Source organism: Macaca fascicularis, chromosome 15 (genome assembly GCF_037993035.2).
Source record: "Macaca fascicularis isolate 582-1 chromosome 15, T2T-MFA8v1.1".
Taxonomy (NCBI): Eukaryota; Metazoa; Chordata; class Mammalia; order Primates; family Cercopithecidae; genus Macaca; species Macaca fascicularis.
Genome location: NC_088389.1, coordinates 8,009,987 through 8,035,691, shown reverse-complemented (window position 1 = coordinate 8,035,691; position 25,705 = coordinate 8,009,987). Strand labels below are relative to the sequence as shown.

Below are 25,705 nucleotides of genomic sequence, written 5' to 3'. Positions count from 1 at the left end.
GTGAGAATGTGTGATAGAGAGCCAAATTAGGGCAGAGGAGTCTCCCCGGCCTGTCATGACATTGTATGTTCTGAATTCAAGATGCTCTAATGGACTGTGTCAGTTGGCCTTTAGCCAGGAGGTGGTGCTTGCAAAAGACTGCCAGCTGTGGTGGTAGTGGTGAGATTTGGACTTGCCTTATGTTACACATGGGAGGTACTCTGGTGTCTCAGGGAACGGGTAGAGCCAAAGGGCTTCTAAAAGTTTCTTCTGTTATTTGTGTTAATCTACCAGGGTAGGTGGTTGAGCAAAACCAAGTGGGAACTAGGTCAGGTAAAGTGATGCTCTGGCTCTCTACGTGTGGGACAAGCAGTGGCTCCAGTGGGAATTGGAAGGCAGTTCTTAGGCCACTGGGGTAATTTTCCAGAGAGAAGTGAAGCTGCCTCTGCCTCTGTACAAGGAGAGTCCGTATGAAGAATGGGGAGTAGCAGCTTGGCAGTAAGCCCCATCCAGCTCCCACATCCTTGGCGAGGCAGGTCTCACACCCACAGTGTTCCACTGGGAGTAGTTAGCTAAGTTTCAAGAAGTCTAAACTCAGAGCTCAAAACTGACCCATACCATAAGCCTCTCCATTGAGACAGTAACTGCAGCCTTCAGGCCAAACCCCTCCTGATCCACCTGCAGAGCAGGGGCATCCAGCTCCTGTGCTTGCTGCTGCATCACACGTCCCACTCACCTCTCAGTTCTGGCCTGGGGAGTTTGTCCCCACAGAAAATTATATCAAACATTTCAGTTGGGAGGTTCTCTCAACCTGTGACCACCATTTGAGTTAGCTGGCAGACTTCTGGGAGGTCCTTTCTGAGGTAGAATCAGAAATGGCTTCCCTCCATACTGCCAGAAACTGGGAACGTGCTGGAGACTCAAAGCACATCCCAATGCCACTCCTCATATACTCGTCACTCTTCACTGAATCAACTCCAGCCCTGAGTACGATTAAGGCCTTCCCCCATGGCCTAGATTGATAGGTTTCCCAATGGAAGTGTATATCTTACAGTCAGTTTATCCCCATCTCACACCCTGGAAACTCAAAATTTTCTGCCTAGCTTATGGTGTAAGCTGCATCCTGCTGCTTCTTTCAAATGGTCTGTGGCTTATTTCAATTTTCCTGTTAAGTTCCTGTGTTGCTTCTTGAAAGAAAGTTCAGTGTGAATCTCTACACACCATTTTGTCTTTCCAAGTGCAAGAGGCAGGCTAACAATGCCTTCAATCCACCATCTTGGAAAACAAAAGTAACAGTTTTCTCATTTTTAAAGGTTTTGTTAAGATCTGTTAATGACTCACAAAGGAAGAGTATTGGGTATATTTGAAATTAGTATTTATTCATTTATGTTGATAAGTGAAAACACAAGATGGTTATCAAGATGGAAGTACTTAATATGTATATTTCAATATTCTTAGATGCAAATAACTTCACTTTTGATGTATTTTTATTTTACATCAGTTTCATTTCAACTTAGGTTTAAGGGGTTCTTGATAATCTGACATGATAAGTGGTGTTGGAATTGGCATTAGAATCCACCATGCTCTACAGCACTTCATCCTTCTTCGGCAGGCACCAATTTGATCTTCTACTACTTTGCAGACATCTCTTCTGCAAACACCAGACAAATTGAGACAATGACCTTCAGCAGCACCCAAACCACCTCTTACTGCAGGAAAGAAGATCCAGTGAGACAGTCCACAAATGGAATGTAAATCCATAAACACTCTTAAGTAACAGAATAAATTTAGTATGAGCATTTCTATGTGGGAGCTTTTGAAATGGTTGCTGCTCATATGTCAGAGACACATGCAGATTAAGAAAGGTAGTAGTTCCGATCCTGGTTTGGCACAACAGTCACGGTATTTTTGGTGGGGGAAAAGGGATGTAGGAGCGGATGGTACATCTTCATCTTTTCCTCTGGATTTTCTCCCAGAAATTGCTGTTGCTTACTGCAGGGCAAAAATGCCAGTGTCTTCTGCCAGAGAGGGTTACTGAGGGCCATAGTGGTTCTACCTTGTGGCTGATACTGATATCCCTTTCTGCTTTTTTCGTTCCTAGCCAAAAAAGATGTTTCTGCTGTCTCAGGTATGCTGATTTCAGGAGTTGTTTTTTCTATATGGCTATTCGTTTTTGTTTTTTTTTTTGTTGTTGTTGTTGTTTTCTTTCACTCTCTCTCTCTTTTTTTATTTATTTATTTTTTTTTGGCTTCACTGTGTTGCTATAGTTTCTTAAGTGGCCCCTTGAACCCTCCCAGCACTATTTTGGTTTGTACATAGCTATTTATAAATTTTTTCTTGGGGGAAGTGTAGAGTTAAAGGCTGGTATATCCTGCTTTTGCTCCCCCGAGTGATTTTATTCCCCCAAGCTAATATTTCAGGCTTTCAATTTATTCGTGCTTTCATCTGTTCAAACAAGTGGAAATTACTTTTTCTCTCCACATTTAGATTTGCTCTATCTACTTTAATTGCTAATAGCGTCTTAGTCATAGGATAGATTAGTTAGAAAAAAGTATATTTTTGACATTATAAATGATCCTTTCAATTTGTGTCTAAAAGTGGAAAATATTAGAAAGCTTGACATTTATTACTGTGTCCAGACCAGTATTTCCTCCAGATAACCTTTATTACAACAAAGATAATTTAATGAAGATCTCTCTAATGGTAAAGCTGGTGGCTTTGTGCTATTATAATATCCTTAAAGTGACAGTCTGGTGGAAAGACCAACTAAAGCAAGGGTTAGGAGAAAAACAGTTATTACTTTCATTTTGGTCTCACTCTGCATTAAGAGTTTTCATTGTGTCAAAGATTTATTATTCATTAAGTAGCCTAATGTTCATTTAATAATAAATGGATCCTTTTAAATATGATTTTTAAAATTATAATCACATTACTTTTATTCACATTTGTCTACTGATGCCATTCACAGATGAGAATGGTATAATGTTATTTTATTTTTTTCATTTTGCCACATCTTTATTTACTTAGGTTTATGCTGTATCGAACAATGTATGTGTGGGAATAATGGGTGATTCAGGAATGCATGAGGGGGAGGTTTAAGCTCTTTAACTTTGAACAATTAAAATTAGCAATATAATATTGAAATACATGCATAACACTCAAGTGATACTTTCAAAATAGTGTATATTTTCTATGTTTATTTGTAGCTTTTAAACCCAGCTAGAAGTATTCTATTTCTTTTAGGCACCATAAGTCTGAAAGTCTGTAGTGAAAGCTACGAGTAGTAAATGATGCTAATTCAATTGGTGTACCAAGTATCTTAGAATATAATATGGTGGTGGTTTTTCTGTTTCTGTAGCACAGTAACATATATACTATACCCAAGTCATCAAGTTATTTAAATATGCCTTTAAACAGGGAAAACTGAAAATAATACTGTGAATCCTGGTAAGCATTTAAAAATAATGAGGAGAATATTGGCTTTATAAAGTCAAAATTTATCTGAATACAACCCATATAGCAATTTCATAGCAAAACACTTCCTTCAATCCTATTAAAGTCAGAAGGAAAAGAAGAATGCCCACTGTCAATGCTGTATTAATATAGTTGTAAAAGTTTTGAACAATGAAACATATTGTAAGAAGAGAAGTCAGAGGAGATTTGAGCCCATTGTTTTTCCTCTCCTTCTATACCTCCCAACATACCATTGGAATGTTGTAACATTTTGAAGAATCTATAGTAGTGTCGCAAATCATAGAATACTATGAATGCATCTGAATCTGAGATATCCCCAAAATATACAAAATAGGTGTGACTAGAATGAAAGAAAGATTTAGGCTTTTGGCCATGACTGCAAGTGAGCTGCTCTCAAGTGACTGCTGCTATAGAACATATATATAGTAGAGGATCTCTTTGAAACATTTCTATCCCTGAAAATGGTTAGGCAAGTTCTTAAAATATCTCCTCTTTCAAACACAAAAATAGTCTGTGAACTGGAGCTTGAGCAGTGGGCACTTTGTATTGGATAGCTGATGGAGGGGGTGAGGGTTTCCCAGATCTTCTGGGAAGATCTGCTATGATCAGTAATGCTAATGATGGTACTACTGACTCTTGGGCCATCAGAAGTTCCAGTTTGTTAATGCTGAAACTTCTATATTGAGTTAAAGCATTGAGTCAGCTTCACAGAGGAAGACTGGATAATAGCATTCTCATTTCAGACCATAAAATGATGTCAGGTTAAGGATGAACAATGAGTTCAGTATTAAAAATGATCAGGTAAGCAAGACACCATGAATAAAAGTTAATGAAATGAATAGCATATCTAAACCCTTTAAAACTAGATGTATTGAAATCGTCAATGTGGAGAAATAATTAAGCAGGTATGTATCAATTGTTTAAAGAAACAATCTACTATTACAAAGATGTAAAAACAATAGTAAAACAATATAGATGATAGAAAAAACGGGCAGGTCTGGCTGGGCGTGGTGGCTCATGCCTGTAATCCCAGCATTTTGGGAGGCCAAGATGGGTGGATCACGAGGTCAGGAGTTCAAGACCAGCATGCCCAAGATGGTGAAATCTTGTCTCTACTAAAAAATATATATATAAAAATTAGCCGAGCATGGTGGCAGGTGCCTGTAGTCCCAGCTACTCAGGAGGCTGAGATAGAAGAATCGCTTGAACCCGGGAGGTGGAGGTTGCAGTGAGCCAAGATCGCACCACTGCACTCCAGCCTGGACAACAGAGCGAGACTCCATCTCCAAAAAAAAAAATTTAAAAATAAATGCAAGTTATTAATGATATATTAGACACAGGTAAGAGGATAACTAGTGAAGAAAAAAATGTTTCAATGATATACCCAGAATGTAACATGGAAACACAAGGTCTAACATTTATTTAATTCAAATATGGGGGGAGAGAAGTGTAAAAGGATTCACCATTTCAAGAGATTCTCAAAAAGAAATTAAGAAAAGGTATAAATCCATTGATCCAAAGAATATATTTCTAACAGATGATATAAAAATAAACTCACTTTAGTTAAATTATAAAACATTAAAACCAAACACCAGACCATACAAACATTGAAAAAAAGGATAATTTATAATGAAATAATATTTATCTGATTATTATAGTAAAGCAAAAACTAAAAATGAGTAAACTAGTATCAACAAATGTTGAGAGCAAATAACTGTTAATACAGAATTGGGTACTCAGTAATGCTGTCTTTCAAGATCAAAAATCACAATATGAAATTGACAGATAAAAATGAAAATTGTTCACTACCAAGAGATCTGCAGCAAATAAAATTTCAAAGGCTACATATCAGAAAGCAAGAATTTAACCCAAAAGCTGATATTAGAGTCAACTTGGTATTCCATAAATATCACTAAACTGATGATAATAGTAACACTTTCTGACACGTGGGGATTCTGAAAAGAAGTGAACTTTTACTTTTGTTTAGAATTTAGAAAGTTATAGAAAAATGCTCTTGCCCTGACAAAGAGAATAAGCTGGATAATCTATAGATCATAGATTTCATTTTAAAACACAGAACTGAGGTCTCAAAAAAAGCTAATTAACTTAAATTCAGAGTGATGAAGCCCTGCTGAAAAAAGAACGGATCCACAGATGCTTTGTGCCTAGCTGAGTTGCAGCAGCAGAAGCAGGAGGAAGCTGCCCTTGGTGGAGATAACAAGGAAACAAGTGAATCTCCAGCAAATGTTGAAAGGCTGAGTGTGGGCTTGTGATAGTTTAGCATCATCAGTAGGGGCCCAAACACACTCACTCTCACTCACTCTCCCTCACTAATGCTTGCTTGCTTGCTTGCTTGCTTTCCTTCTTTCTTTCTTTCTTTCTTTCTTTCTTTCTTTCTTTCTTTCTTTCTTTCTTTCTTTCTTTCTTTCTTTATTTTCTTTCTTTCTCTTTCTTTCTTTCTCTCTCCTTCCTTCCTTCCTTCCTTCCTTCCTTCCTTCCTTCCTTCCTTCCTTCATTCCTTCCTCTCTCCCTCCCTCCCTCCCTTCCTTCCTTTCTCTCTCTCTCTCTCTCTCTCTCTCTCTCTCTCTCTCTCTCTCTCTTTGGAGTCTCACTCTGTTGCCTAGGCTGGAGTGCAATGGCGCGATCTTGTCTCACTGCAACCTCTGCAAATATAATAATAAATGCTGCTGAAATTCAATCCTGTCAGATCTAACTGCCTGCATATAAATTTCCAGGTCCCACAAAGACATCTCATTGAGGTCACATTCTGTTGTATTCTTACTTTGTATCTTGAGATGCCTTGGTGGGACATGGAAATTTATATGTAGGCAGTTTGATCTGACAGGATTGAATTTCAGCAGCATCCATTATTATATCCACTCACTAGATCAAAAAACATGGATGGAATCTTATCAACAGGAACTACTGCTAAATGAGTCTCTTTTCTATTTTTCCCTATTATTGTCCTAGTGAAGCTGTAAATATTAGGTTCTTGAACCCACAGGACTGATTCTAGGATCTGGTCTGGCCAGGGATATAGCCTTCTAATCTGCAGAACCTTGTAGTAATCAGCTACCAACTTACCTGGGGATAAAAGAATTGAAAAAAGAAGGAGAATAAGAAGAAGCAAATGGAGTCTCATGGCTGAAGGGCCAGCATCAATGTGGGTTGAGCCTGGAGTCTCTGGACATCGTGGGTCTGGTCCTTTTTATGATGCTGTCTGAGTCTGTGATTTGTTCTTGGTTAGTAGAGCCTAACGAAAAGAGAATAACTAAATCTCCCACAAGAAACTTCCAGGGACACAGAAGTACATAAATGTGGTGATATCTCAATGGATGAGAAAGCAGGTGAATGCTATTTATTTCCAAAAGACTCAGGATGTCTTACTGTCACCTGCTTTCTTTATTATTTTCAACATGCACATGCAATAATCATTGCTCTTACTTTAAGTATAAAGTATTGTTTGCCAGGTAATATAGTAGGAACTGAAGTAAAATTGTTATACAAACACTGTACGTAATTAATGCATACAGTTTGGCAAATTTGCACATAGATATTACTCTTGTTACCACAACCAATATCCAGGTAATAATATATCCATCACCTCCAAATGTTTCCTATGTCCCTTTATTGTTGTTGTTGTTGTTGTTGTCAGAACCCCTAAGATCGACCTTCTTAACAAATTGTTAAATACAAAATACCTCAGTAATAACTATAGGTACTATGTTTTAGAGCCTATCTCTGTAATTGACTCATTTTGCATAGCTTTAACCCTTGAACAATAACTCCTCATATTTCTCTTTCCCACTCAATAAAATACCAAACTCTTTTAAAGCACATTCTATATAATCCACTTTATGAAGCTTTTTCTAACATTCTTTTGTCTGCTCCCCCTCAGTAAAGGGAACTACTAACATAACAATTACCTATTGTAGATTTTTGTGTCTCTTACATATATTCCTGCATGAACCCATGTAACACTTTATCTCCCATTATCTTAATATGAAGTAAAATAAAACTTGAAATGATTTTAAAAATGAAATCACAGAAGGACTTTGTAAAAGTATGATGTACCATTGCTTATTTGTAAGAATTCAAGTGACATTAGGGGTTTTAAAACATCTTTTGTTTTGATTTGTTCTTTGCTTGTAAACCTTGTGTCTTGCATATTGTGGGCACAGTGTCTTTACCAGCTATTTGCTTGGGGAAGATCAGTTAGAGTTACAATGAACATCAAAGACTATCTTGTCTAGTGACTTACCTTCCAGATGAGGAAATGAGCTGAGGGAAAGGAAGAAACTTGCCCAAGATCACCCAGTGATCAAGTGAGGAAGGTGATAGGGACAGCACTAACGCTTGGTATTCTGAGCCTCATTCTATTTTCCACTCTTGCCCCTTCTCTGTTTCCTCCTCTCTTCCCTAGCCTTCTAAAGAAAACTTTGCAGTTCTGCTGCAATGTCTACCTAAGGACACCCTGAGGAGACCCCACTTTTCATTAGACTGCTTTTTTAAGCACTGTCCTGCATTTTCTTCTTCAGTCTTGTTGCATCCCATTTTTGGCGATAAGTAATGCTTCTGCTGTGCTGTTCTATCCAATTAGTTTTTTTCTATTTTCATTGAGTGAAAATTAAAACAACAAAAAACATGAGTTTATCTAAATTTGGAAGTTTTAAAACTTGATTAAAATTTCCTGGGGATATGGATGTAAGACATAGATTTTAAAATATTTTTCATTTTCAAAATTAAAAATCAAACCCATATATTTAGCCAGGGTGACTACTCGATAACTACTAATCAGATGGCTCTTCAGTAATGCCGCAAGGTTAATACTCTTATAAATCAATTCCCTGGTGTTTTGTGCTACTGAGTTAATACAATTTGATACGGTATCACCTTTAACCAGGCTTTGAGGAGTCACACAAAGGAACAGCACAACAGAACCATAGGGTGGGATGTGTGGGGAAACCGAGATGTAAAACACAGCCTTGACTCTGACATTTACTCCACTGTTGGGAAAAGTACTTCAATTCCCAGGGCCTTAATATTTTCCTGTATAAAACAGGAAAAATAGAGCCATCTTTAACGTTTTGTCAAATCTTGTTGCTGAGTGATTTTATAGTGTCTGCAGCTATCCTCTCTGCTAATCACAACAAGGTTAACTAACTGTTCTTTCATTTAGTTAAAGAAATTTTTGCATTTGTTTACAAATACTTATTCTTCCCTTCACGAAAAAGGAAACATTTTAAAGATAATTTATAAGATGTTCAGAGTCTCCTACATATCAACTCTTCACAATGTGGTAGAGTAGCTTAACCCCGTTCCTAAGAGTATAGATTCAGATCAGCCTGTATGTAATTAACCCCCAAACCAATGTGGAGTGTGGGATAGATAATATATTTCAAACACATGAAAAGGCACACGTACACACACACACACACGCACGCACACACACACACACACACACACACAGTATTACCAAAGCAGAGGTGCAGATGAAAATATTGGATAGACAGCTCAAAACTCTTAGTACTAAAATAATCCTAATAATAACTTTCCTTCCAAAGTCACCACCAACAGTCAGATCTCTTAAAGGTTGGTGCCTTAGGTTTTTGAACTTTGTGTAACTTTTGACTTTCTTATTTGGTTGTATGCTATTGATCTCATAGAAAGAAACTTCTTCTTCATCCTATGCCAGTGCTGTATTGTAGGGGCTTGTGGACGTTTTTCTGCTCTATAGCAATCCAAGTTACTGGCCTCTAGCTTCTTAGGAGCAAGGCCATCACATGCTTTTGTTCTTTGCTTGCTTCCTTGTAAGGGCCCGACATACAGTGGGTGCTTAACAAATATTTGATCAACTGAACTCATTTTCCACCTCCGTTCTCTCCCACTTCAATCTCTCCCTTTTACTTCTTCCAGATTAGTTTTCCTACAGCAAAATGGGAATTGTCCAAAAACTGCCCTTCATCTTTACAACTTGAAGGATTCATTACCCTAAGCAGTCCTTCAAAATTGACTATCACAGACTAGACAAAAAGTCTGGGTTCACCAAGAATAGGCATGTGTGCCATTACATTTTCTGTTGAAAGCTTTGGAAAGTGTCTTTTAGCAAACAACATAAAGCATAGAATTTGACCGTTCCTGACTATGTAAAAGGATCATCCACATTCTCACATGTCCATGGCTACTTTCCCACTCCTTCCCCGACCTTGAAATCCTGAATTCAAAAGAAAACATAAGAAGATAGTATGCCTCATGTAAGGCAACAGGTTGCTTAATCTTTCTTGCCTCTATACATTCAAGAGCTCCAGAAAAATTTCTGAGCTATTTAGGATGTCTGATCCTCTTCTTGGGTAAAAGCAATAAGTCCTACATGTAGTCACCAAAATCATGTCTGTTCAAGGGGTCTTATACCTGTGATTCATGATTGCATGCTAAATGTAGAAGGATACGCTCTGTTGCAGGGCCATGTCTGTTCATTGTTTAAGTTCTACTTTGAAGGACTAGTTGCTGAGAAAGAAGAGGGAATGATAATATTAGAAATTGGAATAAAACTTAAGGGGAAAAATCAAGTACAAGGGACCAACAGTACTGAGGGGCAATAGGTTGAAGATTTCTTCGATTATTGTAATATTTTCAAGGAGACCCCCATGAATCCTTCCTGGCTGACCCCAACATAGCTTTGGCATAGCCCTTATGCCAAATGTCTTAGGCTAACTAGCTTTTCCTAAAGAAAATAGAGGAGTTATGGAGAACAATATTTAGTAGAATAATGCCTGATTCTCTTGCTTTTGAGATCTAGTAACTGCTAGTAAACTTGCCTAATTAATTCACATTTAGAGGTAGAGTAATGAGGGTTTCAAGCACTTGAACCACCACTGACTTCATTTCACGTGAGAGTTCTTCTGGAGAGCTAATGAACTATGAGGCTGCAGGTCTCTCGGCCAATAAGTCTTCTAGATTTCCTGTGACTCCCTTTTCTGGTCATAGGTGATTTTGCTTTTGCTTTGAGCATTATAGCACCATAAGGTGTCAGACACTCTGCTCTTACCAAGGCTTACACAAAGTTTATCTTGTTATTTGGTAGAGTTTTGCCCATTCAAAAAAAAGAGAGAGAGAGAATGATAAAGAGGAGGACAGCAATCCTCACTGCTGAAGGAAGAAGAAAGTTTGCCTTTATTTCCAGTAGGCAGAAAAAACTTCCGTCTGTAGCTCTCTAGCACCAGTGGAGTGTCTTTGTTTGGATAATAAATGTCCTTCCATACCTCATTAGGCATATTCACAGACAGAGATGTATTATGCACGCAAAATCACCTTCATGGGATGACTGAAAGTCCATGTTTTATTGGACACTAAGTTCATTAGAAAGATGTGGGTGCACAGTTTTGACCAGAAAACCTTGTTAAATGGGAACATAAGCTACAAATATTTTGGCAAAAGGTTAAGGTTTATGAACAATCAACCATTTATATTAAGTTACAATTAATTAGGCCATGTTGAGAAACCATTTGGTTTAGTTAATGATTAGATATTTTGTTAGTGAACACTTCCCAGACTTTACTAGCCCTGCTAATCCCTGCTTTGCTCCTGGTCTGAACCCCCACAGTGCCTTGTTTATGGTACAGTGCCTACTGCTTGTATGCTAGATTAGTGAATGTCTATTTGCCTCCTCTACTACTGTGTGAGCTTCTTGTTTGCCAGGACAGGGCTATATTCCTCAGAGCTGAGGAGAGAGTTGAATCATGTGGTCATTTATTCTCAAATCCTCTTCAACAAGTGAAGCGAAACAGGACAGTGAAAGGCCACTGCACATGGAAGCAGGAGGTCTGGATTTGAGTTCTGAATCTCTAGATCTGTTAATAACTGGAGGTAGGGATAGAGTCAGGAAAATTTTCTTCCTTAAGTCTTGATAGCACCTATGTAGGTCCAGAGCTGTTGGGATTCTCAATAATTACTGTGCATAAAATCAACTGAAAGTTATTTTGCAATGCAGATTCTTAGCCCCATTATATGAAATGTTTACTGTTTTATAAATTGATAAATAATTTTTATTAGACAATGTAAATTTCCTTACTTGCACCAGCGTACAAAAATATTGAATAATATTAGCAGCAGAATCTTTCAACAAAATAACTATGTATAGCTATTAAACCACTTTGTTTCACTGCTTTTTATTTTCTTTTATTTATCACCATTGTTTTATTTATAAACATTGTTTCTGCTCATAAGGAGTATGTATTCTCTACATGTTTATAAAATTAATGCCTGAATGAAGTTGCTTAAATAAGACAGAAGTTGATTTCTTTGTCACTTAAAATTAACCTGTATTTACACCATTCAGGGCTAGTACAGATACTTTCTAATATCATTAGGGATGCAGGTCCCTTCCAGGTATCTGCTCTGCTATACTTTAGAAAATACCCTAGATTGGCTGCTAAATTCCCACCTATTATTTCTGAATTCTAGACAGCAGGAAGAAAAAAGGTGTGGGAGAAGGGCAAAGGAACATCTACCCTTCCTTTTTTAAATTTTTTAACCAACCTCCCTTAAAAACACTTTGTTGAGATATGATTACATTAAAAAGCTGTACCTATTTAATGTGTATATCTCAGTGAGTTTGAGGATAAGGATACGTTGTGAAAGCATCACTACCATCAAGATTATAAACATAATCATCACCTCCTGAAGTTCTCCCTCCCATTCTAATTATTATTTCTATTAGTAAGAACAATTAACATAAAATTCACCCTCCTATTATATTTTAAGAATGCAATACAGCATTCATAACTATAAGCACTATGCTGTAGATTAGACCTCCTGAACTTATTTATGTTTGTATATCTAAAACTTTGTACTATAATCACACCTACTCATTTACCTGCACCACAGCTCCTGGCAACCTCCAGTCTACTCTCTGCTTCTGAGTTTATTTGAGATTTCAAATAGAAGTGAAATCATACAATATTTGTCATTCTGTGTTTGGTTTATTTCACATGACTTCATGCCCTTCAGATCCACCGATGCTGTCACAAATGACAGGGTTTCATTATTATATAATACTGAATAATATTCCATTGTGCATACATATATATATAAAACGTTAATTCATCCATCCGTGAATGAATGATAACATGTGTGTCTTCTTCATATATCTTGATTATTGTGAGCAGAGCTGAAAGGAACATATGAGTGTAGATATCTCTTTCACATAATGATTTCAATGACTTCATATATATATTATATGTTATATATATATAAAAAATAAGTGGGATTGCTGGAACAAAATGGTATTTTTATTGTTAATTTTTTGAGAAACCTCCATACTATTTTCCAAGATGGCCATACTAATTTACATTCCCACCACCAGTATACAAAGGCTCCCTTTTCTCCACATCCTTACCAACACTTGTTATCATCCATCTTTTTGATAATAGTTATTCTAACAGGTGTGAGGTGATATTTCAGGGTAGTTTTCATTTGCATTCCCGTGATGACTAGAGAGGGTAAGAATTGTTTATATATATGTCGTCCATTTGTATCTCTTCTTTTGAGAAATTCCTACTCATATCTGTTAGTTCATTTTAGTTTTTTAATTTTAATTTTATACACAGAGGATACATGTGCAGGTTTGTTCCATGGATGTCTTGTGTGACGCTGAGGTTTAGAGTATGAATGATCTCATCACACACATAGTGAACATAATACCCAATAGACAGTTTTTAAGGCCTTGTACCCAACCCTCCCTCCTCCCTCTAAGAATCTCCGGTGTCTATTGTTTCCATATAAGTGAGAGGTAAGCAATGTATAACCCAATGTTTAGCTCTCACTTATAATGGTGAATATGTAGTATTTGGTTTTCTGTTCCTGCACACAATACCACACTGGGCTAATTTTTGTATATTTGGTAAAGACGGAGTAGCTTCAGCATGTTGGCCAGTCTGGTCTCAAAATCCTGAGCTCATGTGATCCACCCACCTCACAAAGTGCTGGCATAACAGGCATGAGCCACTGTACCTGGCTTTTCTGATTTTTTTTTAGCTTATATTAGGTTTGTCTGTTCTAGAATTTTGTGCACATTTATTTATATTATAGGAAACTTTTTAGCTTAGCTTTCCCCACTCAGGGTGAGAAAGATTACATTGATCTAAGATGGTGATTAATAGAGTTGATCATCCCCCTTTATTGCCCAATATTACTCTATAATATGCGTATAATTTGTTTATCGATTTCCTCTCAGTAGACATTTGAGTTGTTCCCAGATTTTAGCTATTGTTAATAGAACCCAAGGACATTTTTTAAAATAAAAAAAATTCAATCCAAAATGTCTTTTCCTTTTGACTCTCCAATATTGTGTCAGGGTTACATTTTTGTTGTCATGAAAATCCAATTACATTGAACAAGATGTGTTTCCAGAATCAAGATTCAGTATATGTGTGGTCTAGCTGTGTCCCAAGAATGTAGCCCTTATTAGTTTTATTAAGCATTTTCCTATACAATTTGAAATCAAGTAGAAGATGCATTTTTCCACAGTAGGAGACATAGAACAGTTTAGGACTTTGGAGAGATAGCAACTTGCTGCTTGCCTGTGCAACCCACCTCAAAAGATACAACTCCTCCAACTTTTGGTTTCTGGTGACTTGTCCAAACAATTAGATGTGAACTGACCTTATTCCCTTACAATACTACAAGTAGGTCTTCTGCACCTGGCCAAATACAGTATAAAATTGATGGGCATACGTTTCTTTTGTTTTCATGCTTTCTATTTAAAGCTATTCTCTTTGGCTGGGCACAATGGCTCATGCTTATAATCCCAGCACTTTGGAAGGTCGAGGTGCAGGGATCACTTGAGACCAGGGGTTTGAGACCAGCCTGGCCAACATAATGAAAGCCGTCTTTCTGAAAAATACAAAAGTTTTCTGGGCATGGTGGCACATGCCTGTAATCCCAGCTACTCAGGAGGCTGAGGCAGGAGAATCGCTTGAACCCAGGAGGCAGAGGTTGCAGTGAGCTGAGATCCTGCCTCTGCATTCCATCCTGGGTGACAGAATTAACCTTCATCTCAAAAAAACAAAAAGCTAATCTATACTTTTCTTTTGGTGCATTATTAGAATGTAGGAGGTAATAAGGCAAAACCATTGTGGGTATGTGAATGTGTATCTGTAGCACCTAGAATAGTGCCTAGCCCATCACTTGTGTTGAAAATTGAGAAAACCTTCTTAATATAACTTTTCCACACTCTAGTTCTGAATTTAAAGACAGAAAAAGATAGGTTAGCAAATATATGTATCAGTTATTTCTATTGACAGATCATTTGGAGAACACGTTTTTGGATGTGGGAGAATAAAGGTCCCTAACTCTCCACCCCAGAAATAATTTTGCTGATACAAAAATCAGTCAGACATGGTGGCACATGCTTATAATCCCAGCTACTTAGGAGGATGAGGTGGGAAAATCACTTGAACCCAGGAGGCAGAGATTGCAGTGAGCCAAGAGTGCCCCATTCCACTCCAGCCTAGGCAACAGAAAAAGACTCTGTCTGAAAGAAAAAAAAAAGTTGTTACTATATAGGAGACAATTTTATTGTCATCTCATTTAAAATTGAAGAGTACATTTGGGTCGAATTCTTATGCCTGCAGAGACATTTGCCTCTGGCTTAAAATCACTGGCTCCAGGAGGAAACTCCACCAGAGGGCATCGTAAGGATTTCATAGTGTCTAAGTCATCTTGTTAATTCTTCAAATAATTCCTGGCAATTCTATTAGGTCTTGAACTTCACTTACTTCTTATATGTTTAATAAAAAGAAGTTCAAAATGTTGCCATGGCTGTTGAATTCCCACAGGCTTGTCTTCCCCTTAAAATTCATTACCTGGTTTGTACTCTTTTGCGAATATAATACATAAGTTTGGAGGTGGATGCTTTCAGCCATTAAGTTCAAAAGTACTGCTACATGGGCCGGGCATAGTGGCTCATACCTCTAATCCCAACCCTTTGGGAGGCCAAGGGGTGCAGATCACAAGATCAGGAGATCGAGACCATCCTAGCCAACATGGTGAAACCACGTCTCTACTAAAAATACAAAAATTAGCTGAGTGTGGTGGTGCGCAAGTAGTCCCAGCTACTTGGGAGGCTGAGGCAGGACGATTTCTTGAACCAAGGAGGCGGAGGTTGCAGTGAGCTGAGATCACACTATTGCACCCCAGCCTGGTTATAGATCAAGATTATGTCTAAAAAAAAAAATACTGCTACATGGACATCCATCATTCCGGCATCTCTGCCATAACAGCTGAGTATCGAGAATGTCTCTTAGTTTCTTTAAGTCCAAATTTGTGTTGTGTCCCTTGGTCTCCTGTCGTACCATAAAGTGTATTATTTACAAAAAGGACAATTTATCTATTGTTATTTCCTCTCAGTATGCTACATCCTTTTAGAATTTAAACATAGTGTCTCCCAACCTGAAATTTGATTTTTAAAAAACCAGAAAAATATTTTTGGACATCTTTTATTTCCAGCTGTTTTCATCTTCATCTCCTCTCCTGAACTCAACTGAGGGTAAAGTTCATTCGTCAAAATTTCTCCTCAACTCACAACAACCTCATCCCACTCCAATATGATTTTTGTCCCCATGAATTGATGCACATAATTTTTGCTGGCAGTGGTAATGTCCTAATAAAAAAAATCATGAGATGGCATCAGACTTTACCTTATGTTCTAGCTCAGAAGAATTTGATCCCTGTCTGATAAGGAAACCATATTTTCCCTAGAAACTTTTCACTTTTGTCACAGGTTTGGTTCCCAGGGAGCTGGATATAGATGAAGTTTAGTGTGCAGGATGTTTATTAGGAAGTAATGTCAGGATCCACATCTGTAGAAAGGATTGGAGGGAAGCCTTCTGTGCAAAGGGACAAGTCTAATGGCAATGCAGCCTGACTTTGTCAACTGGCCGCACAGACAGAGCTGTTCAGCTAAGAAGGCCTCCCCTATTTGTCCCAATTGAATCAAATGGCAAAGTCTATGCATCCCTTGCCTCCATGAATAATTGTGTGCTTGCCACTTGTGGAGGGTAAGACTTTGAAGCAGGTGGCTGAAGAAAACCTTAAATGTGCTGGCAAAGTTTTCCAAAGAGACAGAGAATGGCATCTGCCATGTATGTTGCCCCTTTCCAAAGAGGAAGCAACAAGGATAACGTCCTCCAATGGTGCTGTATGCAGATGGGTGGACAGTAATGTCTGTCCCTCCTGTGACCTAAGAAGAACAGGTGGCAGACATGCAGCCAGGTAGTTAGAGGTGCCACAGTGTTAGGAGATAAACATCTGTCATAAGCAGTGCTTCTTTGAGTCAGGTGTGACACAAGTCTTGCATCCCTTGCATGGACTCCTTCCCCGTTATCCTGCTGTCCTACCTCATGAAGGTGAGTGGGGGCTGGGTGGTGGGCAGTCCCAGGACGAGGTACACTTTGCCTGCAGTGTTCCCACATGAGTTCCAAGGTAGCCCAGATGGTCATCCATGAACTTTGTATTTTCCTTATGCTTCTTGTCTTTGCCTTTGAGGAACACGTTTCATTGGACTCTGAGTCCAAACAACTCATGTATCTCCATATCTTCACATTGTCCTTCACTTAAGGGAATCTCTAATCTCTAATGCCTTTGTTTTATTATTACTATCAATATTATAATAATTAACATTGTCATTATTAACTTCATTGTTGATTTTCAGTTATTTTTATTAATGGAGTTAGTATGAATTATTCTTTTGTGGCTACTTACACCAAGATGAAGATAATTTATTAGTTCAGAAAGAATCTGCATTCTGAAGGTGAATAGAAGTTCACACTACAGATGGGCAGACACATGCCCTCCCAATTCCTGATGGACCTCCTAGTGTCTCCTAGACCTAAGGGGTCTCCTGCAATGCTCCAAGATGCCACCAAGGCAGGGATCTGCTTGTGCATGCCTGAGAGCATTCAGGATGAAGTGAGGCTCTGGAAAAATGCACGAGTTTCCACATAATCCCCAAAAACCTTACAGGTGAACTGGATGCCACAGAAACAGGAGTGGTCATTGACACAACAAAGTCACCAAAATTGTTTTGAAGTCAATTAGGAAACCCAGGAATCACTCTTGCTGCCATTAAGTGGAAGAACAGGAGCCTGTGAATGGCATCCTTGTTCTGCCTGAAACTACACAGATATTTCTATGTGGCTTCAGGTACCAGGAATCTCCGTGATTTTCAGAAAGGCAGGGACAGCTTATGCCAGCCCATCCCTCTGCAGAATGTGCCCCAGCGGATCAGAGGATGGAACCATCATGGACTGCACAAATGCTCAAGGCCAGCTTCCCAGACCTGCCTGTGACTCTAGGTAAGTTCTGAGTCCACGTGGGGTTAATGATGACCTGGAAAGATGGGACAAGCAGACACCACCCCTAAACAATCTACAGGATTCTAACCTCAGCAGGAAGCCAAAGACCAGCTCATGCCACACTAGTGCACCTTGAAAACCCCTGAATGCAATGCCGCTCTGCAGAGAATTCAACAAAGAAGTTTTTGCATTCTAGGCTGCATTTTACAGTGCTTCTGTACACGTGATCAGAAATTGAACATTGGTATATCTAACTCTGACATTTTTCACAAAATAGTTTTTTAAAATGAGGTAATATAGACAAAATATAATATAACCATATGTATTATATGCCAAAATATGCTTCACTGGCATCAAGTAGACTCACCTTGAAATACGATCTAGGACAACCTCCATTTTCAGAGTATTTTCTTTTCGAAAGTGAAACTCTCCCACCAAAAATCAACAACATCACAGGCTTTTGCCTCCAACAAACCGACAAAAAACCAACACCTTTATTCTACCACTGTGAAATGGACTGCGGTGCAACACATACGTGTGAAACCCCACATGTGGCATCGCCGTGAGTCAAATGGGGACTCGTGGTGTAAGCAACACTCCTCACGTGTTAGTGTGCGTGAGATTCACTTGGCGGAATTTGACTAGGTGCGTGTTGGTAGAGTGGGGCTGAGGTTCTCTTGCCCCTGTGGATGCTTAAGAAGTCACAGGTCCTGCGAAGACCTGCGGTCCCCTCAATCAACTCTGTTTCGGAGACAAAATGACTTGGATTGCTGACAAGTCAAGAAATTTTCAAGCCCTTGGAAAATCAGTTACACACAAACACGGAATGAAAGTCAAAAGACAGTACGTCATCTTTTTGAGAATTTTATTCACTTCAAAACAAATTAAACACACCTATTTCCAATGGCATTCCAGAGCCCAATTTTCGAGGCTGAGGAAACACCCCAAGAACGCTTTGTGCAGAACGCTTCACAGCGTCCAAAACACTGCTGTCAGGGCGGGGCACAGCTGAAGGCCTGCATCTCTCAGGGTTCCCTAACTGTTCCCTGATTCAGTCATCTAGACAGCAAATGCACAGTCATTCCCCAGTTTCCTACTGACATCACAGCGGAAGTCTGACTCCCACGCGTCACCGTCACCCAGTTTCTGAGGCAAGGAATCATTGGCACAGAAGCTTCTGGTGGCGGGTTTCCGGAGCGCCCTGCGAACTACAATGTCCCTCACCAGAATTCGATGAGGCAGAGTCTCTGCATGTGGTCCCTGCCTGGCCTGGGCTTCAACATCCCCAGAAGCACCCCAGCCGGGGAGCTTGGGAGTCACCACACACAGTCTGCTCTCTGCTCTGTGCTCCTCAGTCCCACAGACCCCTCCAAATCACGGGAGCTGGATGCAATGGAGCCCTGGCCACCTGTAATCTCACTCCAGGTCAGAATCGCTGTCCTCTGAGGAGGAGGAAACCTGAAGGTCCTCATAGAGGACACTCAGGGGGACAGGAACACAGGGAGCCTCAGACTTCTCTGAGACATGACGGCTGTGAGCGGGGAAGGCTCCCGGCTTCTCAGGAGAGGGAAACAAGGGAGCTGTCAGGAGGCTGGAGCTCCATCGTCTGTTTTCCAGTCTCCGGAAGAGCATTCTGAGAGGCTGGGCCCCATCGTGGCTGGCCGCTGGGTGATGGGACGTGGTGCAGGCCTGGGCAGTAGGCAGGCAAGGTCTGCTGTGCGGAGGCTGCCGGTCGCTGCTGGGCACCTGGGCGGGTGTCCTCCTGCTCATCTGGGGAGACGGACTTGGTCTGAGTTCGGTTGCAGCTGGCGGAGGTTGGAGAGTCTCCGAGGCCCCCAGCTCACCTCCCTGGATGGCATTTTCGGGCATCTGGAAGGAACCCATTCTCGGTTTCTTGGGGAAGTTCAGGCAAGCCTAAGTCGGAGCCTGGGCAGGTCTCTTAGCTCCTGGCCTGAAACTGAGGTTGGAGCCGAGGCCCAAGCTGTGTGTGTCGGCTGGTGGGCAGGGCTGTGAGGTCACCGCAGGACGTTTGTCTTGTGCCTGGGGGCTGATGACCCGGATCAGGCCGTGGGGCTTGGAGGCAGCCTGGGGAACTTCTTGACAGCCACCCTGAGGCCTGCTGTGTGTCGGCTTCCTCACGACGAGAGGCTCCGGGCCCTGCTGCCTGACTCCAGGCTGAGGGATGTCGGCCACAGCCCCTGTCTGTCGTTCCTTTGGTCGGAGACTTGACAAGGAGCTCGGACTGGCTTTTCTGAGGGGAGACAGTGAAGCCAAGATGGATACCGTGTCAGACATTTTGGTAGCTGAGCCATCAGTGAGGGCAGGGTCCACGCGTGGCCTCTTATTAGTTGCTTGGACCGGCATTGGCCTGCTTGCAACCTGAAAGTAAGGAGACCACACACGTTAGAAGTTCCTCGGCATCGAGCCAACATGGAAATCAACCACATCCAAAGACAAGGTGTACACAGCAGGAAATTCTTAATACGGTAAGGACAGGCGGTCCTTAGAAGTAGGGACAGATCCTCAAGGTGAGTGCTGATCGGGGAAAGACCCATGAAAAATGCACTCTCGAGCTATGATCTGAGAATACCATTTTTCTAAAGACTGTGTCTTGGGCATTCACTGGATCAAAGCGCCTCCACTCAGCCTTCCATGAAGTGGGACGGACTAATGCCCTTCTGAAGGCAGGTCGGTGGCTCAAGGGTTCCCAGGATGTCTTTTCTGAAAACATGCATGTTCCTGGGGTGAGCCGCCTCCATGTTTGGGGCCCCTGAGGGACTAATTTCCTCACGCCGCTAGGAAGACGTTGTTGGCAGGCTTGCCATCATTGCACAGAGAGAAAGCAACAGGAAATACGGCATCTTCAGATGCCTTCATCTGGAATCAAATGGACCTGGAAGGATCATGGAGTCCCTGACCCCAAGAAGGCAGGAAGAAGGGTTCCCCGATCCCCTCACACACACGGGAACCTGAAAGGAAATCAACCAAAGTGACCTAGAGGAGAAAAAGACCAGGGGCCCAGGGTGACACTCACCCTCAGATAATCACAAGATTCCATGGATTCTTTTCGATTTGGCGGCAGCTTCTCCGGAGGTGTCCCGGAAAAGATCTGGAGGAGAGCCTTCCTCTGCAGGTCTTGTTGCCTGCAGAAGAGAAAAAGTTCAGGCCCTGCCCCCTGGTTCTCCCCAGGAGACAGGGAGAACCCTGTCTGGGGCCCAGTCCCGTTCTGTGTTTTGTGATACATAAATGGAACTTTTGCGCCCTTTCCGCCTCTGCACCTTCCCTCATGTGCCAACCTTCCCATCCTGCTGGTGGCCCTCTAGGCTTCCCAAGTAAGGACTGTCATTTGGATTCCGTTGCTTTTCCCCCTGTCATGGGGAACCTGCACGAAGCGCCCCCGCCTCTCCACCGTCCCTGAATCTCCCAGAGCCAAGGGAGCTCCCGGATGGGGAACCCGGGAGGACACGGAGCTCTGGTCTGTTTCTCTGCAGCGTTCCTTCCCTGTCCCAGAGACGGAAAGGCACACGGTGTGCGGGTGCAGAGACACTGTGTCCTTAGGTGGCAGTAGCCTAAGGGTGGTGAAAACCCCTCCCACTGCTCACCTTGGTCTCGCTTCCTTCTCTCCCTTTTCCTTGTTCAAGGGCCCAGGGTTCCTTCGAACCTGGGGCTTCCATGGTTTCCGGTTTTCCTTCTCTTCCTTTCTCCCAAAGGTCTGGGGAACCAGGGCTCCGTTCCAGCACTTCATGGGGCACCTGGTACTTCTGGCCCTGTGGCCAAAGGCCCCGCAGTTTTTGCACTTGACCTGTGGGTGGAAAGGAAGTGATGTCAGTGAATGAGCTGAAGCCACAGGCAGTGATCCAATGTCAACATTGAGACGGATTGTGAATTCAGAACTGAGTGAGGATTCCAAAGCGGGGACACCGGCTTGGGGGCCCTTAAGTGGCGGGAGGGTTCGGTTACGATGTTCCCTCCCAAAGCCCATGTGACGGAGGAACTCTCAAAGGAAGGACTCAGGGTTCTAGCAGGGACTATCGTGAACCCGATGTCCACAACACAGCCCAACCTGGCTACACAGGATTCTGAGTGGAAAGGGAGGTTGCTCCCAAGAGTCTCTCCAGGGACCTGTCGGGCCGGGGAGGAGGTCCCAAGCCAGGCCCACCTTGGATGGGAAAAGCAACCCGGGTGGTGCTGGCAGAACTCTTTGGAATCCAACCCAGTCTCTGAGGACCGTGTGACACTCGCCCCCTCCTCCCCCCTCGATACCCAAAACATTCCAAGGCTAGACATACCCTGGGATCTTCTTCATCGGGTGGGGGAGCCCTTGGCCCAGCTGGGGCCCTCTGCTGCTTCTGGAGGGTCTGGGCTCTCACGAGTCTGTTTGCCCCACTTTTGGGGTCACGACGTGCCATCTTCTTCGTCTCCTGGGCGTTTTATGGCCGCCTTTTTCAGGGGTTGATGGTTGGGTCACCTGAATCACACACAAACACACACAAAGCGATGGTTAGGCACATTGGATATTCACACACCCACAAGAAACCCTCAGCTAATTCCATGACGGTGTGGTCATGAGGAGACCTCACCACCCGTCGGTCAAATCTGTGGATCACAATGTGGTGTGTGCATCCTCAGATATTGTGTGTTCCTCTGCCGTGACTACCTGGTCCAAGAGTAAACTTCGCCTGCCACATGGCCCACGGCCTAGGTATGTGGAGTTGGAGTTGAGATTTCAATCCCAACCAAACAACTGATTCTGGAGACTGGACTTAGGTCTATCACCATTCACTCCAGTAGAAGACACAATGATTCTCTCTCCCCTGAGGGACAAAAGAATAGAAGCTACAGGGCATGGCCGATGTCACCCCTTGGCAGGTCTGCTTGAAGTCAGGGATAAGGGATGCTTCCTATCAGAACTCAAATCGCTACTCTTGCCGTTTCATTAGGCAACTTCCAAACACAAATTCATCGAGAGAAGTTATCTCCCTCTCTACCACACTAGCAGGTGATGGTCTTTCCTGCTCTGTCTTTTTGGCTTTAGCTCCAGCCCCTCTTTATTTATTTTTCTGGTATTTTACACACGCCATACGAATTCATCTAAACAAATGCTGAACAAGTGACATATGAATTTCTTACATGGCTAAAGGGCAAACCACCCCTTTTCCAAAGTTCTTTTTCCATTTACCCACCAATTCAGCATGCTGGAATAAATTTCTTTTTGCATTTCCATCTGGCTCTTATCCCAGGCACGGAGATGGAAATGTTTTCTCGCTTTCTGTTCCAAGAATTACGGGTAAGGAGAACACATCCTACCGCATCAGCGAGCCCCAGTGTGATCTGTTTCTTTCACTCTCCTTTGTCTCTTTTCCCCCAACCCCTCAGGGATTACGTGAAACAACCAGTCGTTCAGGGAAACTAACCTGAAATTACACGTCTACTTTCTTTCCTCGGCTGGCGCTCAGATGGACAGGTGCGCTGGCGCTCAGATGGGCAGGTGCTGGAGCAGCCCTGCTGGAAGCGGTGCAGCCTTCAGGAAGCCGGAGGAACGGGCAGAGAGGGACCTTTGCTTTCCAGGTTGCCTTTTATACTGCCTCTGGACCCCTGACGCGAAACGGACCCTAACCTAATCAACTTAATCCAATTACATGACCTGGAAAGGTCTATTTGCCCAGCCCACTCTAAGACGATGTTCACTATGGACAGACATTCTAAAACCTACCTGTACAGCTGCAAGCTTTGAAGAATAGATGTTTCCCGTCAGGTATGTAGCACTGGTGCAAGTACCCCTGTCTGGTTTTACATCTTTTTTTTTTTTTTTTTTTAAACAAGGTGGTAAAATAGACACAGTGTAATTGGACCATATTTACTCTATTTCAACGTAGGCCTCAGTGTCATCAAGAAGGTACACCTTGACATGCAATCTCGGTCGTTATCCATCTTCAGAGCTTCTCCTTCTTCCCCACAGTAAGTGCGTCAGCAGAAAACCCTGACCACTCCCTCACGTGTTTTCTCCTCCAGGAGGCCCTTGGAAACCACCGTGAATTGGACTGCACTGGGAAACCCAGATGAAGAAAGTCAACACCGCTTTGTCCTTCGGTGCCTGGCTCCTTTTTCAGCTCGTCCTGCGGCTCCAGGCATTATGCCTGAAGAGTCTCCAGGACACCGGTGCGGCTCTATTTCCTTGGGTCCCGTTGCCATTTCTCTGGATTTTCGAAGATCCAGCGGACTTTCTGTGGAACTCTCTTGTCGGGGAACTTGGGTGCCACGTCCCCTCATTCTGCCCTTCGTCATCTGCACCTGCACGAGTTAGGGTCCAAGTTCCCTGGACGGGAAGAGACAGGCAGGAGTCGGAATGGTGAACCAGCACACTGGGGGCATTTTCTCACTTGGTCCAAGTGACTCCATGGTCTTCTAGAGCTTTGGAACCAGTCGCGTCCCACTTGACACTACACCTGACTCTCAGTTGCTGAATGTTGTTGGCCCTCTGGCGATCTCCTGTTGGATGAGTTGCACCTGCTGAAACTCGATTTCCCCTGGATTTGTGCTTCATTAACTATTCATGATACAGGTGGGAACGCCTGCTTACATCCCCCTGTGGCTGTTCTCTGAGCTTTCCGGTCACATCGTTTCCTGCCATGCTCTTTGGTTCATTTTGGTCATGCTCCTTCGGCTGTCAGAGGAGCAGAGAGTTGATCTTGTTGATTCTGGATACTGATAGTTTCTAGGTGATCTGGATAACCAGGGTAACGACCCTCAACGGCGGCGGAAAGGGAGCAGCCATTTGGCGTTGCTCAGAAAATCCCACTCAGTTCCCAGGCCTCCTAGATGTGGAATCCTGGTCAGAGTTGTTCCCAGGTCAGAGAACGGAGATAGCCTGTGCATGGTGGGATATCTTTACCTAGAACTTTCAGTGAGTCTCGACCTCAGCTACTCTTAGGATCGGGGGAGAAGCATGGAAAGGCCCTGCGCTCAGGCATCTGGAAAGAAGACGGGATGAATATTCTACCTCTGAAGTACGTCCCAAATCTGGGAGTTTACTTCCCAGATTAATAATGTCATCGATAATTATTAAAATTGGTCATTAGTGTTTAATAATTAATCATATTATTACTCCTAATACCGCAGGGTGTGTACACCTACCTGTGATGTCATTCCTAATATCCAGGGAGGGAGAGCATGGTTTTAGTTTTAATATTGCAATAAGTGCACACTCACCCTGTGACACAAATCCTAATATCCAGTGTGGTCGAGTATGACATGACTCCCAACATAGCAATGAATAGACAGCCAGCCGGTAATATGGCTCCTTATATTCACGGAAGATGAGTATGATATTAGTCCCAATATCACAGGGAGGGTACAGGTCTTCTGTGTTATGATTTCTAATATCCAGAGGAGGAGAGGATGATAATAATTCCAGTGTCGTAGGCTGTGTTCACCGGCCCTGTGACATTGTTATTAATATCTTGGAAGGGAGAGGATATTACTCCCAATGTGGCAGGGGGTGTACATCCACCCTGTGATATTCTTTATATTCCAAGGCCGAGAGGTTGATATTACTCCTAGTATCACAGACACTGTACACCCCCGTGTTTTTAATCCCTGCGATATTCGGAGTAGTGTCATCCTCTCTTGGGTGGAAATTGGGAACAGTTTAACCGGGGGCGTGTACAAACCCTGCGATATTGAAAGTAATATCATCCTCTTCCCTCCTGGATCATGGAAACAACATCACTGTGGGGGTGTACATTTTCTGCGATATTGGGAGTAACATTATCTTCTGTGCCTTGGATTATTAAGGATAATATCATGGGGGCATGTGTACATCTTCTGCAATATTGGGAATAATATTATCCTCTCTCCCCCTGCATATTAGGAAAGATATCACAGAGTGGGTGTTCACC

General features: G+C 42.1%; 1 protein-coding gene, 1 long non-coding RNA gene and 1 pseudogene across 4 annotated transcripts in view; 1 reads left to right on the top strand and 2 right to left on the bottom strand.

Moving 5' to 3' along the window:
• The window catches only part of LOC135967337 (uncharacterized), a 76,802-nt gene that overhangs the window by 37,263 nt on the left and 13,834 nt on the right, over positions 1-25,705 (top strand). Inside the window, exon 5 of one of the 3 annotated variants that reach the window (XR_010581358.1) lies at positions 1,592-1,739. The exons of the other annotated variants lie outside the window; for them this stretch is intronic. This is a non-coding gene — a long non-coding RNA (uncharacterized lncRNA). Of the gene's footprint in view, positions 1-1,591; positions 1,740-25,705 lie in introns of those variants that run through there. 3 annotated transcript variants of the gene reach the window in all.
• On the bottom strand, positions 1,483-6,595 carry LOC135967336 (beta-defensin 109). The gene is made up of 2 exons (XM_065529913.1): positions 6,538-6,595; positions 1,483-1,688 (listed from the first exon to the last, which is right to left on the bottom strand). The coding sequence occupies exons 1-2, from the start codon at positions 6,593-6,595 to the stop codon at positions 1,483-1,485; spliced, it is 264 nt and encodes an 87-aa protein (XP_065385985.1).
• LOC141408718 (protein FAM90A5-like) lies at positions 19,015-22,216 on the bottom strand (annotated as a pseudogene).